Here is a 15425-nt window from a genome sequence, read left to right on the forward strand (position 1 = left end):
GATACCAAATGTGTTATGGACCGAATTTGTTTGAAATCAGATAAGTATGAAATATCTCTCAAAAATAGTCGTAGACTCACCCATTCTTCAATATTTACGGCTCTCATGATCACTCCTATATATAAATTTCATGTTTTAGACATTATTCTTTAGACAGTTATCGAATATTTAATAGTTTCCAATATAACCGTTATAGTACGATTCCACCACTCACACTGTATAATGTATAGTAATGGCAAAATAAATGGTTCCACCAAATAAATATTTGTAAAGAGTAAGGAAATCACAAAATACGTACTCGCTTGCAGTCAGACAGACATCTGCAAATCAATTTGTTTCGTCGTTTCGATTATTTAACGCCACGTATATGTATCCATATAACAAATATTCTTTTAATAATAAGTTAAATTATAATTGGAAACTACGGAATTACATATTATTTCCAAACCGTGTAAAATTGATTTAATGCATGCAACCCTGTTAGTTCAGATCACAACCATGCGATGACATTTTATTTCTACATTTAATATGTAATCCAAGTTGTTCAACACTGAAAATCTGTTCGGTAGCCTGAAATGGCAGAGTCTTATTGAAAAGATTAAGTTGAGTGATATTCTAAATTAATTTACAAGAAATAAACGGATAAATAACAGACTAAACGTAAGTGTGAAATGAAGTTGTGCCCAAAATCAGAAATCGCGTGTGAAACTGCTTTTTAATCGATATGTGTAACCTAAGAATTTAGCATGTGTTGTGGAGAGTCACCAATATATCATATTCAGTGAACGAAAAAAATGCGAAGTGGCGAAAAACATTCGGTTTCGAAGATTGGGTTATAAGCAGCCACGGCGACGTGCAAGCAAAATAAATAAATTCGAAATACTAAACGTATAAGATAGGGTTACCTGCCATTATAACCGTTGAATGGCAAAAAGAAATGCATTTCTCATACAAAATCGTAATAGCAATTTTCATTAAATTTGATTTAGGGCATTAGCTCTATAGGTTTAAAAGGTTGCTCCGTTAGCGCCAAAACCTATTCCAATCAGTCATTAAATTGGTTACACCAACAATTGGTAACGGTAACCCTGTCCGTTTACATTCGAATTCGAAGGTGAATAATTGCGAATACCATCGACGATTGAGGCCAACGAGCTACTGCACACACTATTGCTGCTTATGTGTGTGCAAGTAAGATGACGGAAGATTCCCTAAATCCTAAATGAATGAGTGGGAACGATACAGAAATAGCAATTTACTGTTTTTCAACCATAGATAGCGCTGACAAGCTCGGAATATTAGCAAACGGACAGACAAAATTATTCCAACGAGGCGACTTCGAAAATCTTTTGTGATTATTTTACACAAATGAAAATTTTGGCAAAGCAACTGATGTGAATAAGTGCGTTTTAACGTCCGGGAAAAAGTTTTTTTCATTACATACTCATCCACTAAATAAGTGCAAAGTATTAAAATATTCCGAGGAAGAAAATTTCTTGGTTTGTGCGTGCGTGCGTGGACTTGAACGAAAAGTCGTAGCTAGGCATAAAAAGAAAATGTTTTGACTCTAAAACACCTTCAATAACTGCGAGGACAAACAAGCAAATATAATAAACGATATAAATATAAATAAATAATAAAAAATACACACTATTTATGTTCATTTTGTGAATTTAATATCCCTTTGCCGATACACACACGCGATATATGTGGATTCGCAGTATCCTCAACATAGACGTGCTAGACAACTTTGTCGTGAACATCATGTCCATTGCCCGTTGTTACATACCGTTGAAGTCGTCGTGAACATCGTTTCAGATAACCTTTCCTTCGCTTCAATATACTTGCATAAAATCAAATAAGCTCCGTTAATATGTTTAGTTCTTGTTCAATCACAAATTGTGAAAATAAAAGAATTTAATTTTTCTCTTCTCTGGTTGAGGTCTCTAATGATAGTGGAATGTGTGTGAGCTTTTGGTGGCAGTTGCATCTTGGTTGTAACCCCAAATTTCTGAAATAAATATACGGCAAGAACAGAGACAACGCGGCTAAAGAAAATGTAAGTTTTAGAAATCATAACAAATATCAGCGCTCACATTTTACTTATGTATATTTATTTAAAACAGCTTAAATGGTTCAGTTTAATTTTTTTTATCATTCGAACGTAATACATTTTTGCTCTGTTTATATTTTACGGTTGTTTGTTCACATCTGGTTGTCCTCGTCAATGCGAGGCCATTGACTGCGAGTGAACTTATTTTATATTTTGGCAGTAGCTATTTCAACAATGAAAATAGTTAATGTTATATAGATAAATATTGAATATTGATGTAAAATAATATGGGCAAAATGTTGGAGGTTCATTACATCCTCGGTTTCAGTACATTTTTCCAATTATAATTTATATCGTTTGTGAACATTAATAAATAATAGATAGATAGATACATATATGGTAGAACACACAACTCTGCAAAAGCATAAATTTCTTATCTTAAATTTACTGGACTATCTGAATATGTATTTGAATCAATATAAAAAATCTGATGTACACGAAATACATTAATTGATGACTATGCGAAAGATTCTGTACATTTGTAAGCACTAATATAAATAGAATATAGATAAAAACAAGATATTAACTGAATAACGCATGTTGATAAGGTTTTTAATGTTAAGTGGTGCATATTTTTTAACTGAGCTTCTATAGTTTTCACTTACTTCAAAAAACCAAAATGTCAAGGACTTTGCTCAATAAAATATATATTTTTTAATCTAGTTTACATTGCCTCTAATTATATGTTTCACAGTCATTCTCACCATGTATACAATCATGTCATTGGCTAACTTGTTTGTGAAGTCGAATTAGGCAGATACATTCCTTCTCTTCTGAAAATAATGAAAATACATACTATTATTACTTGTCAATATTTGACAGATTACAGAAGTTACAGCGCATGAACCAAATCGGTGCACTAAAACTGAATTTTGTAATTAAAACGAACTACAATATTCTAATTAGACGCAAAACAAAAAAGTATTTGAACTGTTCTGATGGTCCACTACGATCTAAAGAAATTTGCTTTTTAGTTAGAATATATTTCTTTAATAAGAATAGGGTAATTATGATAAAACCAATCACATCCCTGTTTCTTACATATTTCCTATGAAGCAAATAAGTGTTGTATAAGTTTCTTATGTATGTGCCAAATTTTCGTAGGATTGATGATTAGCATATTATAGGAAACGGAAATTCATCCAAACTATAATGTTACAGCGACGAAGTCTTCATTAAAAGTATAAAGAGAAATCCGTTTTTCTTTGTTTTCCATTTTGTTTATTATTGGTTTTTGTTGACGTTAGTAGTTGGTCTGGTTTGCATTTTTCAATTTCTCTTCCAGCTGCTTTCGTCAGCTGTTTACTGTAGTTGTGTGTTTAGGCGATCGATAGTACGTGTGTTGCTGTTGAAATGTTTTGTGCTATTTGTTTCTTTACGAACCTCGTTATAATTTGAAAAATTTATTAAAAAATCTAAATTTCCAAAGTTAGAAAACTCTATATTTCATTTATACATATAACTCATTAAAACGCATCCCAAAAAATCAGTTCCTATATTGGAAAAAATTACTAAAAAGCTTAATTTTCGAAAGATATGTTCAGGGAAGGCATTACTATTGTGTCAAGTGACATGAGAAGTTTACCAAAAGATGAATTTGTAAAATCACAAAAATATATGCATTGAGAAAAAAATACTCCTTTTATCTGTATCCATTTGTTGGTTGAATTTTGAAGTGAAGACATCAATAAAAAAATGTATTTCACCCTCCTTTATTTTACCTATTTTAAAGCACTTATTGTCAAATGTTGCTAATCAATTTTATTTTCACATAATATTTTCCAGAGCTAACACGTAGCAACACAATAACGACAGCCAAACTCTTCAAACACGACAATTAATTGATGGCTCAATTAAATGCAATTTCGTAAAGGGATATGAATTTCAGAAATAGCAGAGATTTGCCTTAGGAGTAAAAGGAGTTTCAGCGCAAACGTCTGAAGCGGGGCTCTGGATCGAAGTTTCACATACAATTCAAAAATCAATAGAGAGCCGTATACCAGATCCCTCACACAGATCCCGTTCTTTTCTCCTCATCACACACTGCCACGATACGATACTATTCGCAACAGATAGTTCAATATTATACCGTTCCATTAATTCATTGGCAGTAGAAGCAACAAAAAACACATCGCGGTAAGAATCAAAATTATATTTTGATTTTGTGACTACATAATGTAAGAGAGAGAGAGAGAGTGTGGAATTAATTTTTACGATCTAATGCTAGCAATAAACCGTTATTACTTGGTGTAGTGTAATTGTATATTTGCTTCGTTCGTATAAAGTTTCAAAATTTATGTATAGTACTTCAAATATCAGCATTGTAAAAAATTTGAAATATTTGTTCATACATACAAATAGTTTCAAATATATTCACATAAAACGCCACATATATTTTGAGTTTAAAAAACCGTATGTCAAATTCATTTTTCGAATCAGCAAAAAAAATTGATTTATTTTAGTTAAATTTTTTTACTTCTCTCTCGCTAAATTTCAGTAAAATAATTGCAAATATTTCTTACCTTTTAGTTTATGAAATCTACAACCGAAAACCTAAACAACGCACTGCTCGAAGAAGCCATTCTAAACTGATAGCATCATTGATTGCACATTAAAGAGGTTTAGTCACTTAACATTCCTTGTGTAGCACTCATTAACTAACTAATAAATCCATTTTGATTTCAGCGCCAAAAACATAAATTCTCACATCACTCACAACAGAAACAAATAGGCTTTAGCGATCACTGATTTGTATAAATATGGAATTGCGGGTTGGTAATAAATATCGCTTGGGCCGTAAAATTGGCTCAGGATCATTTGGAGATATTTATCTGGGTACCACAATCAACACCGGCGAAGAAGTTGCCATAAAACTAGAATGCATTCGCACGAAACATCCCCAACTTCACATCGAGTCAAAATTCTACAAAACCATGCAGGGTGGCATAGGTATACCGCGTATTATCTGGTGTGGCTCGGAAGGTGATTACAACGTGATGGTCATGGAGTTGTTAGGTCCATCATTGGAAGACCTATTCAATTTCTGTTCCCGACGTTTCTCATTGAAAACAGTTCTTTTACTCGCCGACCAGATGATATCTCGCATAGACTACATACACTCTCGAGACTTCATACACCGAGATATAAAACCGGACAACTTCCTCATGGGCTTGGGTAAGAAGGGTAACCTTGTTTATATAATTGACTTTGGATTAGCGAAAAAATTCCGCGACGCCCGCTCACTGAAACATATACCATACCGGGAAAACAAAAATCTCACCGGCACTGCCCGCTATGCGTCGATCAACACACACTTGGGCATTGAACAGTCGCGCCGTGACGATTTGGAGTCCCTCGGTTACGTGCTGATGTATTTTAATTTGGGTGCACTGCCGTGGCAAGGTTTGAAGGCTGCTAACAAACGTCAAAAATACGAACGCATCTCGGAAAAGAAACTCTCGACGACGATATTATCATTGTGCAAAGGTTTCCCCAGCGAATTTGTAAACTATTTGAATTTCTGCCGACAAATGCACTTTGAACAGCGGCCGGATTATTGCTATTTAAGAAAACTCTTTCGCAATTTATTCCATCGTCTTGGCTTTACCTATGACTACGTGTTCGACTGGAACCTGCTCAAATTTGGCGGTCCCCGCAATCCACAAGCCATACAGCAGCCACAGGACGGTGGTGGTGAATGCCAACCGGGACAGGAAGCGTCCGCAACACAGCAACAACAACAACCACATCAACACAATCAAAAACAGATAGCTGGCGGTGTCGCTGCTATAGGTAGTGCACAAATCATGAATTCCGGCGGCGGAGCACAGACATTGGTCAGCAGTAGCGGCGCAATGGTCGGCGGCGGCGGCACTTCCCAAATGGTTGTGGGCAGTGGTACTGGTGGTGGTGGCGGTCTAAATATGGATGATTCAATGGCGGCTACAAACTCATCGCGTCCTCCTTACGATACACCCGAACGGCGTCCATCGATTCGCATGCGTCCAGGTGGGGGCGGTGGCGGCGGCGGCGTCGGATGTGTGCAACCGAGCGTTGTCAACGACGTGAGAAACGCGAAATAATATTTTATTGTTTAGATTTCAACTACATACTTATATACATACATATATATATACATAATTGAAACTAGTTAATAGAGCATAGGTCAGGTCGTCTTCATCTAGTTTTAGCAGTTTTAGATTTTGAAATTCGTTTATTATTCCCTTTACTCACGGAGTAATCTGAGTAATGACAGTCGTTGTAGGCATTGCAGTTGTGCTTCAAAATAACAACCGACTAATAAACATTGACAGCAAAATAGCAAAAAAAAAAGTGGCAAAGAGATCCCTTGCGATCTTAAAAAATCCCCAACCCACATGTATAACAACACTGGAAGCGATATTATTTACTGCAATCAAAAACATTACAATAATTATAAAAATTACAAACGTAAGCATTCGTAATGCCAACTTATTTATCGAAGGAACTGCATTAAACTGATTAGTTCGCGCCACAAGGCATCGGCTTGTAATGATGTTCGGCGCAAAGCAACAACTAAGTACATTCAATTAATCCGTAACTTTGCGAAACTCTGAATACAAATTCTGTGTATTCGATGTAAGTGCACATCCACACACTTTATATACAGATATATATTATATACCATAATGTATAATGCATATATACATAAATGCTTAAAAATATATATTAAAATACGTTTAATATTTAAGTTTATATTCCTAAATCGAAACTGCTCCTTTAGACATTGTTTGCAATCTGAAATTGAAAAACAAAAAAAAAAAAAAAACAAAGCAAAATGTAACTCAAAGAGAAATTAAGCGGGCATTCGAAAAAATGAAACAGTACACAATTGAAGTAGTAAAACAAAAACAAAAAATATCTAGGGTGTATTCTTAAAAATAGCAAAATGAAACGAAGTATGTATGTAACTAACTAACACTAACAATAATTCTAATACATTAAATCTAATCTAATACAAAACCATTTGAAATGTACGCGGATGAGTCATACTATGGACCAACTTTGTAAATGTGAAATTCGATGCTGCATATAAAATTTGTAATTCGTGCTAAATGTGATGCATACCATACATACTACCTATATACATAATTGATATATATATATATATACATAATTTGATTGAAGATTGAATAGGTGTAGTTGTGAAGAAATCTATGAATCGCATTTGCTGTAGTTGAACTCATCCACCCTAAATATACATGTACACAAATAGGTTTGCATTGTATGTATATTTATATATAATCATTCTTTAAGTTCCATACCAATTAATTCTTTTATATTAAAAACAAAGAGAAAATATTTGAAAAAATACTTTATTTTGAAAACTAAACATTTATTTTTTCTCTTTTAATTTCTGCTGAAATGATTAAAGAGAGCTTTAAAAGCTTATGTGTACAACAATTCACACGTTGTTCCACACAAATCGAAATATTTCGAATATTTCAAAATATGATTGCTTTGAGTTCGCACAAGCGATTTTTGTAATCAACTTTTATAAACATTTCGATATTTTTAACATTGAACAAGAGTTTTTAAAAAATTTTGAAACCATTTCAAGCAGCAAGTAGCTAGATTTTCACCTTTAATGAAATTAACATGTAATGAGTGGTTAGAAATAATTTTGTCGCTTAAAATTTTAGTGAATATCTCTGAAATACATACATATATTTCTTACAGCTTTATTAAAACTATTAATATGTATATATTGTAATTAATGCACACAAATGGAAAAATTAAATACAAAAACCGCTTTTGAATATGATGCTTCGAAAGTATAATAACACAGTGATTGTCTATCATATTGTTTGTGTGCTAAAGAGAAAGTAGGTATGTATTTTTGGCATCTGCATTTAAAATTGTAATTTCTCCATAAAGCCCAGTATGGTGTCAAGACGTTATTTTGCTTGTAAATTGTTTCCTTTGCTCGATTTGCTCGAATACATACTGAAAAATCGGAACCAAATGCTAGCGATTAAAGATCAATCAGCAAAATCAATTGTCACCAGAAACAAGATTTATAGAAATAACAAAATTTAAGAATATAATTATGATTAAAGCTTTAACTTTATATATTGTTTACTTGAAAATAAGAAATAAAAAATTTTGAATGCATTATATACATACATACATATGTATGTATGTATAAACGGCTCTTTTTGTTGTCATTATGAGTTACTTGCATAAATTCAAACTCGTTTTATAATATTAAAAACCATTTAAACAAATTATTAATTCAATACAAGTAAAATATAATATAATATTTGATAAAGCCAAGCAAAAACCACAAAATATTACATTTAAATATATAAGGGATTTCATATGTATATGCGTATATGTATACAAATGTGGAATAAAGCTTAACAAAACTAAACATTTATTAATTTTAATTAAAACTAAACTTACTATAAGTAGTTATATGTAAACTATTTAATTACGAAATAAATTTATTTAGAATGCGCTAGAAATGTAATATATCTAAATACATATACCATAAGAAACATAATAACAAGAATTATAAATATAAAATACCTTAAAAACTGAAACATAATACCAACAACAAATGAAAGAAGAAAGAAAAACAACTGAATGTATCTTTAATAATTAATGCAACAAGCAAACGACAAAGGACACGTAGAAGGAGTCCCTAATTAGCTATTAGTAACTGATAAATATTTAATTTAATTCAATTCAATGCATATAAATACGAGATATGAAAATAAAACGTAACTATATGAACTAAAAGTATCGAGCTGCATTTTTTCTATTTAATATTGGTATAATATTTAAGCTTAACAAGTCATTCATTTGATGTCCCTTTCGGTAGAACTTCGACGAAGGACATTTCAGGAAAATATATTTGAGCACTTTAGAGGGGAAGTTAGAGTAAAAAAATCCATTAAATATGTTTAGTGGGCGTTTAAAAATTTCAAACACTCAACTGTATCTCTTGATACGCCCTATTTAATATACCCTATTTGAAATATGTGTATTTCAATTCAATTGGTACAGTGCAATAAATTACTAAATTTCTGGACAAAATCCGAACATAATCATCAAATATTTATCGATAACATACTTAGTTATGAGCTGTACTAAATATTTAAATGATTTGGACCAATCACTGCACGACATTTGTAGTGGCTCTCTTCACCGCAAAAGTGTTGCGTGTAACTATAACATGGAAAGAAATTAGTACTAAATGTACAGACGACAACTTTTAAAGCTTAAATTAGACAATTTAAGCAATCAATTAATTGTACTCAAATACTAAAAAAAGGTGATCGTCCTAAATAGTTGAAAAATCAAGTTTTGAAGCATAGTAATTAAGATTAAAAACTTAGGAATTGTTACCAAATTTGTTCGAACCTTTTAGTGCAACCCTGGGTGTAGCAGGAAAAACCCAAGTGAGAGCACGGCCAGCTAAATATTAACTGTGGTTCATTCTATTTTATTTTGCAGTTGATTGCTAATTGGTGAAGTTTCAATTTATTCCAGTTTTTGTCGCGAATATTTGATAAAAGCAGTTCTGCAATTTCGGGAAGTTCCTTATTGGTTAAATAAAGTGCATCTTTAAACAATAGAAGGATTATTGCACTATAATATGAAGTACCTATTGGTGTTGGCTTTGCTTCTTTTAGCAGGTTAGTTTGCATACTTTGGTTTTAGCCGCATTACCGGCAAACTGTAAACCACTGTCGACAACTTTATAAGAAAATGTACCTAATATTAACGAAAATGTATTTTCTTGTTTATAGGCGTAGGAGAGATTGTTGCGGATGAAACCACCGAAGATGTAGAGACTATTGATTTGGATCTGGGTTCCTTCAAGGAAGGTTCTCGAACAGGTACGGAAAATCAAATTTGCATACGTAGTAGTTATTCCCCTTCACTTTGTTGCTATCAGTATTGGTTGATATCAACTTATGTGTTGTGGTCGCTGCGATTTGTACACGTCACTGCTGTAAATCAATTTATATTGAATTTATTGTTGGTATTTGGTTATTAAGTTAATTTTAACAAATTTTCTTTTAGATGCTGAAGCTCTCAAACGTGAGGAAGAGGCCATCAAGTTGGATGGTTTGAGTGTTGCACAAATGAAGGAAGTCCGAGAAAAGGTAAACATAAATACATTTTACGTAAGATTAGTATTAGGTTCTATTTAAATGGTAAATTGTGGGGTAAGATTAAGAATTTGCCACGTCCGGCATGTTAAACGTGAGGTTAGTCGCACGATAAACACACATGAAGAAATGTTTTTTATTTAAACCAAATCTATTATATTCTAATGAATTACTCAATATTTCTCGATTTTTTATGTTGTATAGGCCGAGAAATTTACATTCCAAACGGAGGTAAATCGTATGATGAAACTCATTATCAATTCATTGTACCGTAACAAGGAAATATTCTTGCGAGAATTGATTTCGAATGCATCTGATGCTATCGATAAGATACGCCTACTTGCCCTCACGAACAAGGGTGAATTGGATACTAATCCAGAATTGAATATACGCATTAAGGCTGATAAAGAGAATAAGATTTTGCATATTATGGATTCCGGTATTGGTATGACTCATCAAGATCTGATCAACAATTTGGGTACAATCGCTAAATCGGGCACAGCCGATTTCTTAGCGAAAATGCAAGATGTCACGAAAACAGAATCTGGCCAAGACCTCAATGACATGATTGGACAATTCGGTGTTGGCTTCTACTCTGCTTTCTTGGTGGCTGATCGTGTTGTTGTCACAACAAAACATAATGCTGATAAGCAATACATTTGGGAATCAGATGCTAATAGTTTCACCATTGTTGAAGACCCTCGTGGTGACACCATTAAACGCGGTTCTATCATTTCGTTGCATTTGAAGGACGAAGCACAAGATTTCCTTGAGGAGGATACTGTGCGCGAATTGATCCGCAAATATTCACAATTCATCAATTTCCCCATTTTGATGTGGTCAAGCAAAACTGTTGAGGAAGAAGTACCAATTGAAGAAGACACAACAACTGAAAAACCAGAGAAGGCGGAAGACAATTTGGAAGATGGCGATGACGATGCTAAGGTGGAGGAAGAACCCGAAACCGCCGATAAACCAAAGACAAAGAAAGTATCCAAGACTATTTGGGACTGGCAACTAATCAACGACAGTAAGCCTATTTGGACTCGTAAGCCAGCCGAAGTAACTGATGATGAATACACAGAGTTCTATAAGACACTAACCAAAGACAGCACTGAACCACTAACACACACTCATTTCGTTGCCGAAGGAGAAGTTACATTCAAGAGTTTATTGTATATTCCGAAAGTACAGCCATCCGAATCTTTTAACCGTTATGGCACCAAAGCCGATAACATTAAATTATATGTCCGTCGTGTTTTTATAACGGACGAGTTTAATGATATGATGCCCAATTACTTGAGCTTCATTCGAGGAGTTGTTGATTCCGACGATCTGCCTTTGAACGTGTCGCGCGAAACACTTCAGCAACATAAATTGATTAAGGTTATAAAGAAGAAGTTGGTGCGCAAGGTGCTCGATATGATTAAAAAGATCGATAAGGATAACTACAGCAAATTATGGAAAGAATACTCAACCAAGTAAGTAACGAAGGGCAACTAAAGTACCTCCGTCTCATATGAAAACCTATAATATAAAAATTATATTTGCTTTTATATCCTGTATTTATACTTATTATTATTTTTTTTTTTTACTATTTTCAGCATTAAACTCGGTATCATGGAAGACCCCAGCAATCGTTCACGTCTCGCTAAGCTTTTGCGCTTCCAGTCGTCCAATGGAAAAGATGTCACATCCCTTGCTGAATATGTTGAACGTATGAAGCCCAAACAAGAACATATATTCTTTATTGCCGGTGCTAATCGCGCCGAAGTCGAAAAATCTCCCTTCGTTGAACGCCTGTTGAGCAAAGGCTATGAAGTCCTCTACCTGGTTGAGGCTGTTGATGAATACTGCATTTCCGCTTTGCCTGAATTCGATGGTAAGAAATTCCAAAATGTTGCCAAAGAAGGATTCAAACTAAACGAGTCGGAGAAGAGCAAGTCCAGATTTGAAGAACTGAAATCTACATTTGAACCACTCGTGAAATGGTTAAATGAAGTGGCCCTTAAGGATAAGATCTTAAAGGCACAAGTGTCGGAACGACTAAGTAACTCGCCATGTGCGCTCGTTGCTGGTATGTTCGGTTGGACTGGTAATATGGAAAGATTGGCATTGTCCAATGCACACCAAAAGTCAGATGACCCACAGCGTAGCTACTACCTGAATCAGAAAAAAACTTTGGAAATCAATCCCCGCCATCCACTTATTCGCGAACTTCTGCGCCGCGTTGAAGCCGATGAGGCCGACAGCACAGCGAAGGATATGGCTGTAATGATGTTCCGTACGGCCATTTTGCGTTCAGGCTTCATGCTGCAAGAAACATCCGATTTTGCAGACACCATCGAAAAAATGATGCGCCAATCTCTCGGAGTACCTTTGGATGAACAAGTCGAGTTGGATGAAGATGATGAGGAGCCTAGCAACGATAATGGAAGCGATGAGGAAAACGACAATGCATCTGAGAGCACAAGTGACACATTGAACGAGGATGATGAAGTTCACGATGAACTTTAAGTAGAAAAATTTAAGTTTAGGTCTTTAGATAAAAATCATATTTTCTATGAATAGTGGACTGATTTATTCCAGTTTGATCCCTGTCTTCATTTCGCCTGCATTGCATGTATATTTCTGCATCATACTCTGAAATTGTATTTATTATTGTGATCGATTTAAGAATTGTCCCTGCAAAAGTAGCTACTCACAAGGTAATATTATATACTACCTCAGACAGCGATTAATACATTTCCACAAAACGCATTTCAAGTGCGCAATTTTGGTGTAATTATGAGACATATTTTCTACGTGTAATCTAGAATTAAAAAATACATATTAAAATAAAATATTTGGTTCTTAAAAAATGATCTGCGTGTATATGTTTTATTGCATTAGTCGTGTGGTGTTGTATTTCATATACTCTTACATTCTTGAAAATAAAAATATTTATTTTTTTAAAGTCGTATAAAACTGTTTGCATGTCTTTTTACAATGTCGTTGTTGGCACATAAGTTAAAATGGGTGCGAAACATTTTCTTGTTTAAAATTATTTCAATTTGCGGCTTTTCTTTTATCTTACAAAACTACATATATACAAATGTCTTCCGCGTATCTTAAAGACAATCATCGACATCCAAGTATTGCATATATTGTCGTTGTTTATGTAAGTGGGACACGGCTTCACTATGAGACAATTTATACTTATCCTTGAATATATGAACCAGCCATTCGGGCATCAACGCGTTAGCGAATAGCGTAGGGTACTAGAAATATAAAATTATATATTTTTTTAATTTATTCAATTGTTGTTACACACCAAAGATATTCCATCTGGTTCAGTTTCGTATACTTCCCCAAGTTTGTGCATCATTTTCAGTTGTTTTTCATTGTCGATCAATTCAATAACGGAATAGTGATTAACTCCTTTGTAATCGTCCACTTTCGGTTGTGAGCGCAGTTCATGGAAAACAATATCCAGTTGATCCTGATATATAGGAAAGGTATTCAAAATTTCTTCAGAACTCATATTATTTAGTGACCTGCAAAAATAAACCCAATTAGTTTACTAGAAGATATTTTCCATATTTACTTACAATATTTTGACTTTTTCAGGTTCTTTCTGGAAATTTGCAAATATTTCTTTCATTTTCCTATTTGCTTTTATCTGTTCTCGTTCTGTACGCTTATATTCTGCCAATTCCTCTGCTGTGGGATAAACTATTTGCTTTATTGTCCTTGAATTATTTTTCTTATATTTCTTTGTTATTTTGAGAGCAGATTTCTTTAATTTTGAATTTTTTATCAATGGGCTTCCGGCTGATTTGTTTTTGCATTGATTAACATCATCCTTTTCTTCTTTTCGTTCAGATTTAGCATCGCACTCAGTTGTAGGAACACAGCCGTCTCTGTTAACATTGGTGGGCGGGCTTGCTTTAGCGCCCTGTTTTTTTTTAATCTTTGAAGCAGATTTAATATATTCTGGCTGAAAATGGTAAGGCTTTTTCGGTGAGCGTTTAGAACGACGTAATCTGGACTCTTCTTTTAAATTAATTCCTTCTGATGATTTCGTGACGAATTTTGCGGATTTTGTTTCAGATTCAAAGCATCCACGGGTAGTTTTGATCTTTGCCTTTAATTTGTTTTTGTTTCTAACTGAGGAATTAAGATCTTCGGGTTCATATCGACGTGGTTTTACAGGGGAACGGCTTGATCGTCGTAGTTCCGGGTATTGTGCATCAATATTCAAACTACCTTCTGACTTTGACTTGTTTGCCACATTTTCACGTTCATTAGTTTTCTCTTTATCCATGTTTTTTTTTTAATCCTCAGTTTTTTAGTTATAATCACGATTTATGGGTGTGAAAACAAAATGATAATTTGTATTACATATTGCACTTCATTGCTTATGACACCTTTCTCATTAGCATTATGGCTTGGACTTGATATAGGGGAGACGTTCTTCAGAGACCTCAGTTTCTTTATATGATGCTTTAACTTCACCTAAATATGAAGCTGATTTATTAACTGATGTTATTAAACACAATTATATTAGTTGGCTTTAGCAAACATCTTAAAATTTCCTGATACTTTCCTGCAGAGTACGTGATTATTTAATTCAGCAATATAATATTCATCAGTGCTATAATAAGTTATTAAATTTTGAAGGATTTGTTGGAACAGCCAAAAACATTCACAGATAAAATTAACGAATTCTTCCTGTTATCAGGAATTTTTTTTATAACCATAACTGATATTTGCTAATATATGTATATTAATATTTATTACACTAAAACCAAAGATAACAAAACATGAAAATAAAGAATAATAAATAAATATAAATAAATTGTTTCGTTGACACAACAAGCAATACTGCCACTTAATTCAAAAGTTTTTTAAATGGATTTTTAGTAAAAGGCACCACTTTATGCCTGTCAGCTGTTTCAAAATGGCCCAATTTCTGTTTTTCCCAAACTCAACTCACGAAATACGAAATTTATTTCACATTAATATATTAAATTTATAATTTTTGAAATCATAAAATTCCTTCTAGAAAGGAAAGTAAAATTGCAACGCAAATGACAACAAACTCGCTCACTAAATCGTGTCAATCAAAACCAACATTAAGCGCAAGAACTGCATTAAAACTAGATATC

General features: G+C 33.6%; 3 protein-coding genes across 6 annotated transcripts; 2 read left to right on the forward strand and 1 right to left on the reverse strand.

Annotated features, from left to right (window-relative positions):
- The first annotated feature begins 508 nt into the window (after positions 1–508).
- On the forward strand, positions 509–7935 carry LOC105214378 (discs overgrown protein kinase). Of its 4 annotated transcripts, none has more exons than XM_011187759.3 (5): positions 511–660; positions 1943–2059; positions 3899–4249; positions 4643–4732; positions 4799–7935. In XM_011187759.3, the coding sequence occupies exon 5, from the start codon at positions 4873–4875 to the stop codon at positions 6193–6195; it is 1323 nt and encodes a 440-aa protein (XP_011186061.2). In that variant the 5' UTR covers positions 511–660; positions 1943–2059; positions 3899–4249; positions 4643–4732; positions 4799–4872; the 3' UTR covers positions 6196–7935. The 4 variants fall into 4 exon arrangements, with proteins under 4 accessions (XP_011186064.2, XP_011186061.2, XP_028897561.2 ...); XM_029041728.2 differs by having other exon boundaries at positions 572–660; positions 1276–2059; XM_011187761.3 differs by lacking the exon at positions 511–660 and adding an exon at positions 1270–1402.
- Positions 7936–9587: 1652 nt separating this feature from the next.
- Positions 9588–13139, forward strand: LOC105214380 (endoplasmin homolog). Its single transcript, XM_011187763.3, has 5 exons — positions 9588–9795; positions 9910–9999; positions 10187–10269; positions 10480–11756; positions 11880–13139. Exons 1-5 carry the CDS (start codon positions 9756–9758, stop codon positions 12790–12792), a joined length of 2403 nt encoding a protein of 800 aa, XP_011186065.2. The 5' UTR covers positions 9588–9755; the 3' UTR covers positions 12793–13139.
- On the reverse strand, positions 12822–15115 carry LOC128924117 (uncharacterized). The gene is made up of 3 exons (XM_054235914.1): positions 13866–15115; positions 13589–13811; positions 12822–13535 (listed from the first exon to the last, which is right to left on the reverse strand). The coding sequence occupies exons 1-3, from the start codon at positions 14579–14581 to the stop codon at positions 13386–13388; spliced, it is 1089 nt and encodes a 362-aa protein (XP_054091889.1). The 5' UTR covers positions 14582–15115; the 3' UTR covers positions 12822–13385.
- Between the last annotated feature and the right edge of the window lie 310 nt (positions 15116–15425).

Source organism: Zeugodacus cucurbitae, chromosome 2 (genome assembly GCF_028554725.1).
Source record: "Zeugodacus cucurbitae isolate PBARC_wt_2022May chromosome 2, idZeuCucr1.2, whole genome shotgun sequence".
NCBI lineage: Eukaryota > Metazoa > Arthropoda > Insecta > Diptera > Tephritidae > Zeugodacus > Zeugodacus cucurbitae.

Coding starts and splice junctions, on each gene's coding strand:
- LOC105214380 (XM_011187763.3), top strand. CDS start 9,756: ATGAAGTACCTATTGGTGTTGGCTTTGCTTCTTTTAGCAG. Junction 9,796..9,909: donor GGCTTTGCTTCTTTTAGCAG/GTTAGTTTGCAT, acceptor TCTTGTTTATAG/GCGTAGGAGAGATTGTTGCG. Junction 11,757..11,879: donor TGGAAAGAATACTCAACCAA/GTAAGTAACGAA, acceptor TACTATTTTCAG/CATTAAACTCGGTATCATGG.
- LOC105214378 (XM_011187762.3), top strand. CDS start 4,873: ATGGAATTGCGGGTTGGTAATAAATATCGCTTGGGCCGTAAAATTGGC.
- LOC128924117 (XM_054235914.1), bottom strand. CDS start 14,581: ATGGATAAAGAGAAAACTAATGAACGTGAAAATGTGGCAAACAAGTCA. Junction 13,812..13,865: donor CCTGAAAAAGTCAAAATATT/GTAAGTAAATAT, acceptor TTATTTTTGCAG/GTCACTAAATAATATGAGTT. Junction 13,536..13,588: donor AACCAGATGGAATATCTTTG/GTGTGTAACAAC, acceptor TTATATTTCTAG/TACCCTACGCTATTCGCTAA.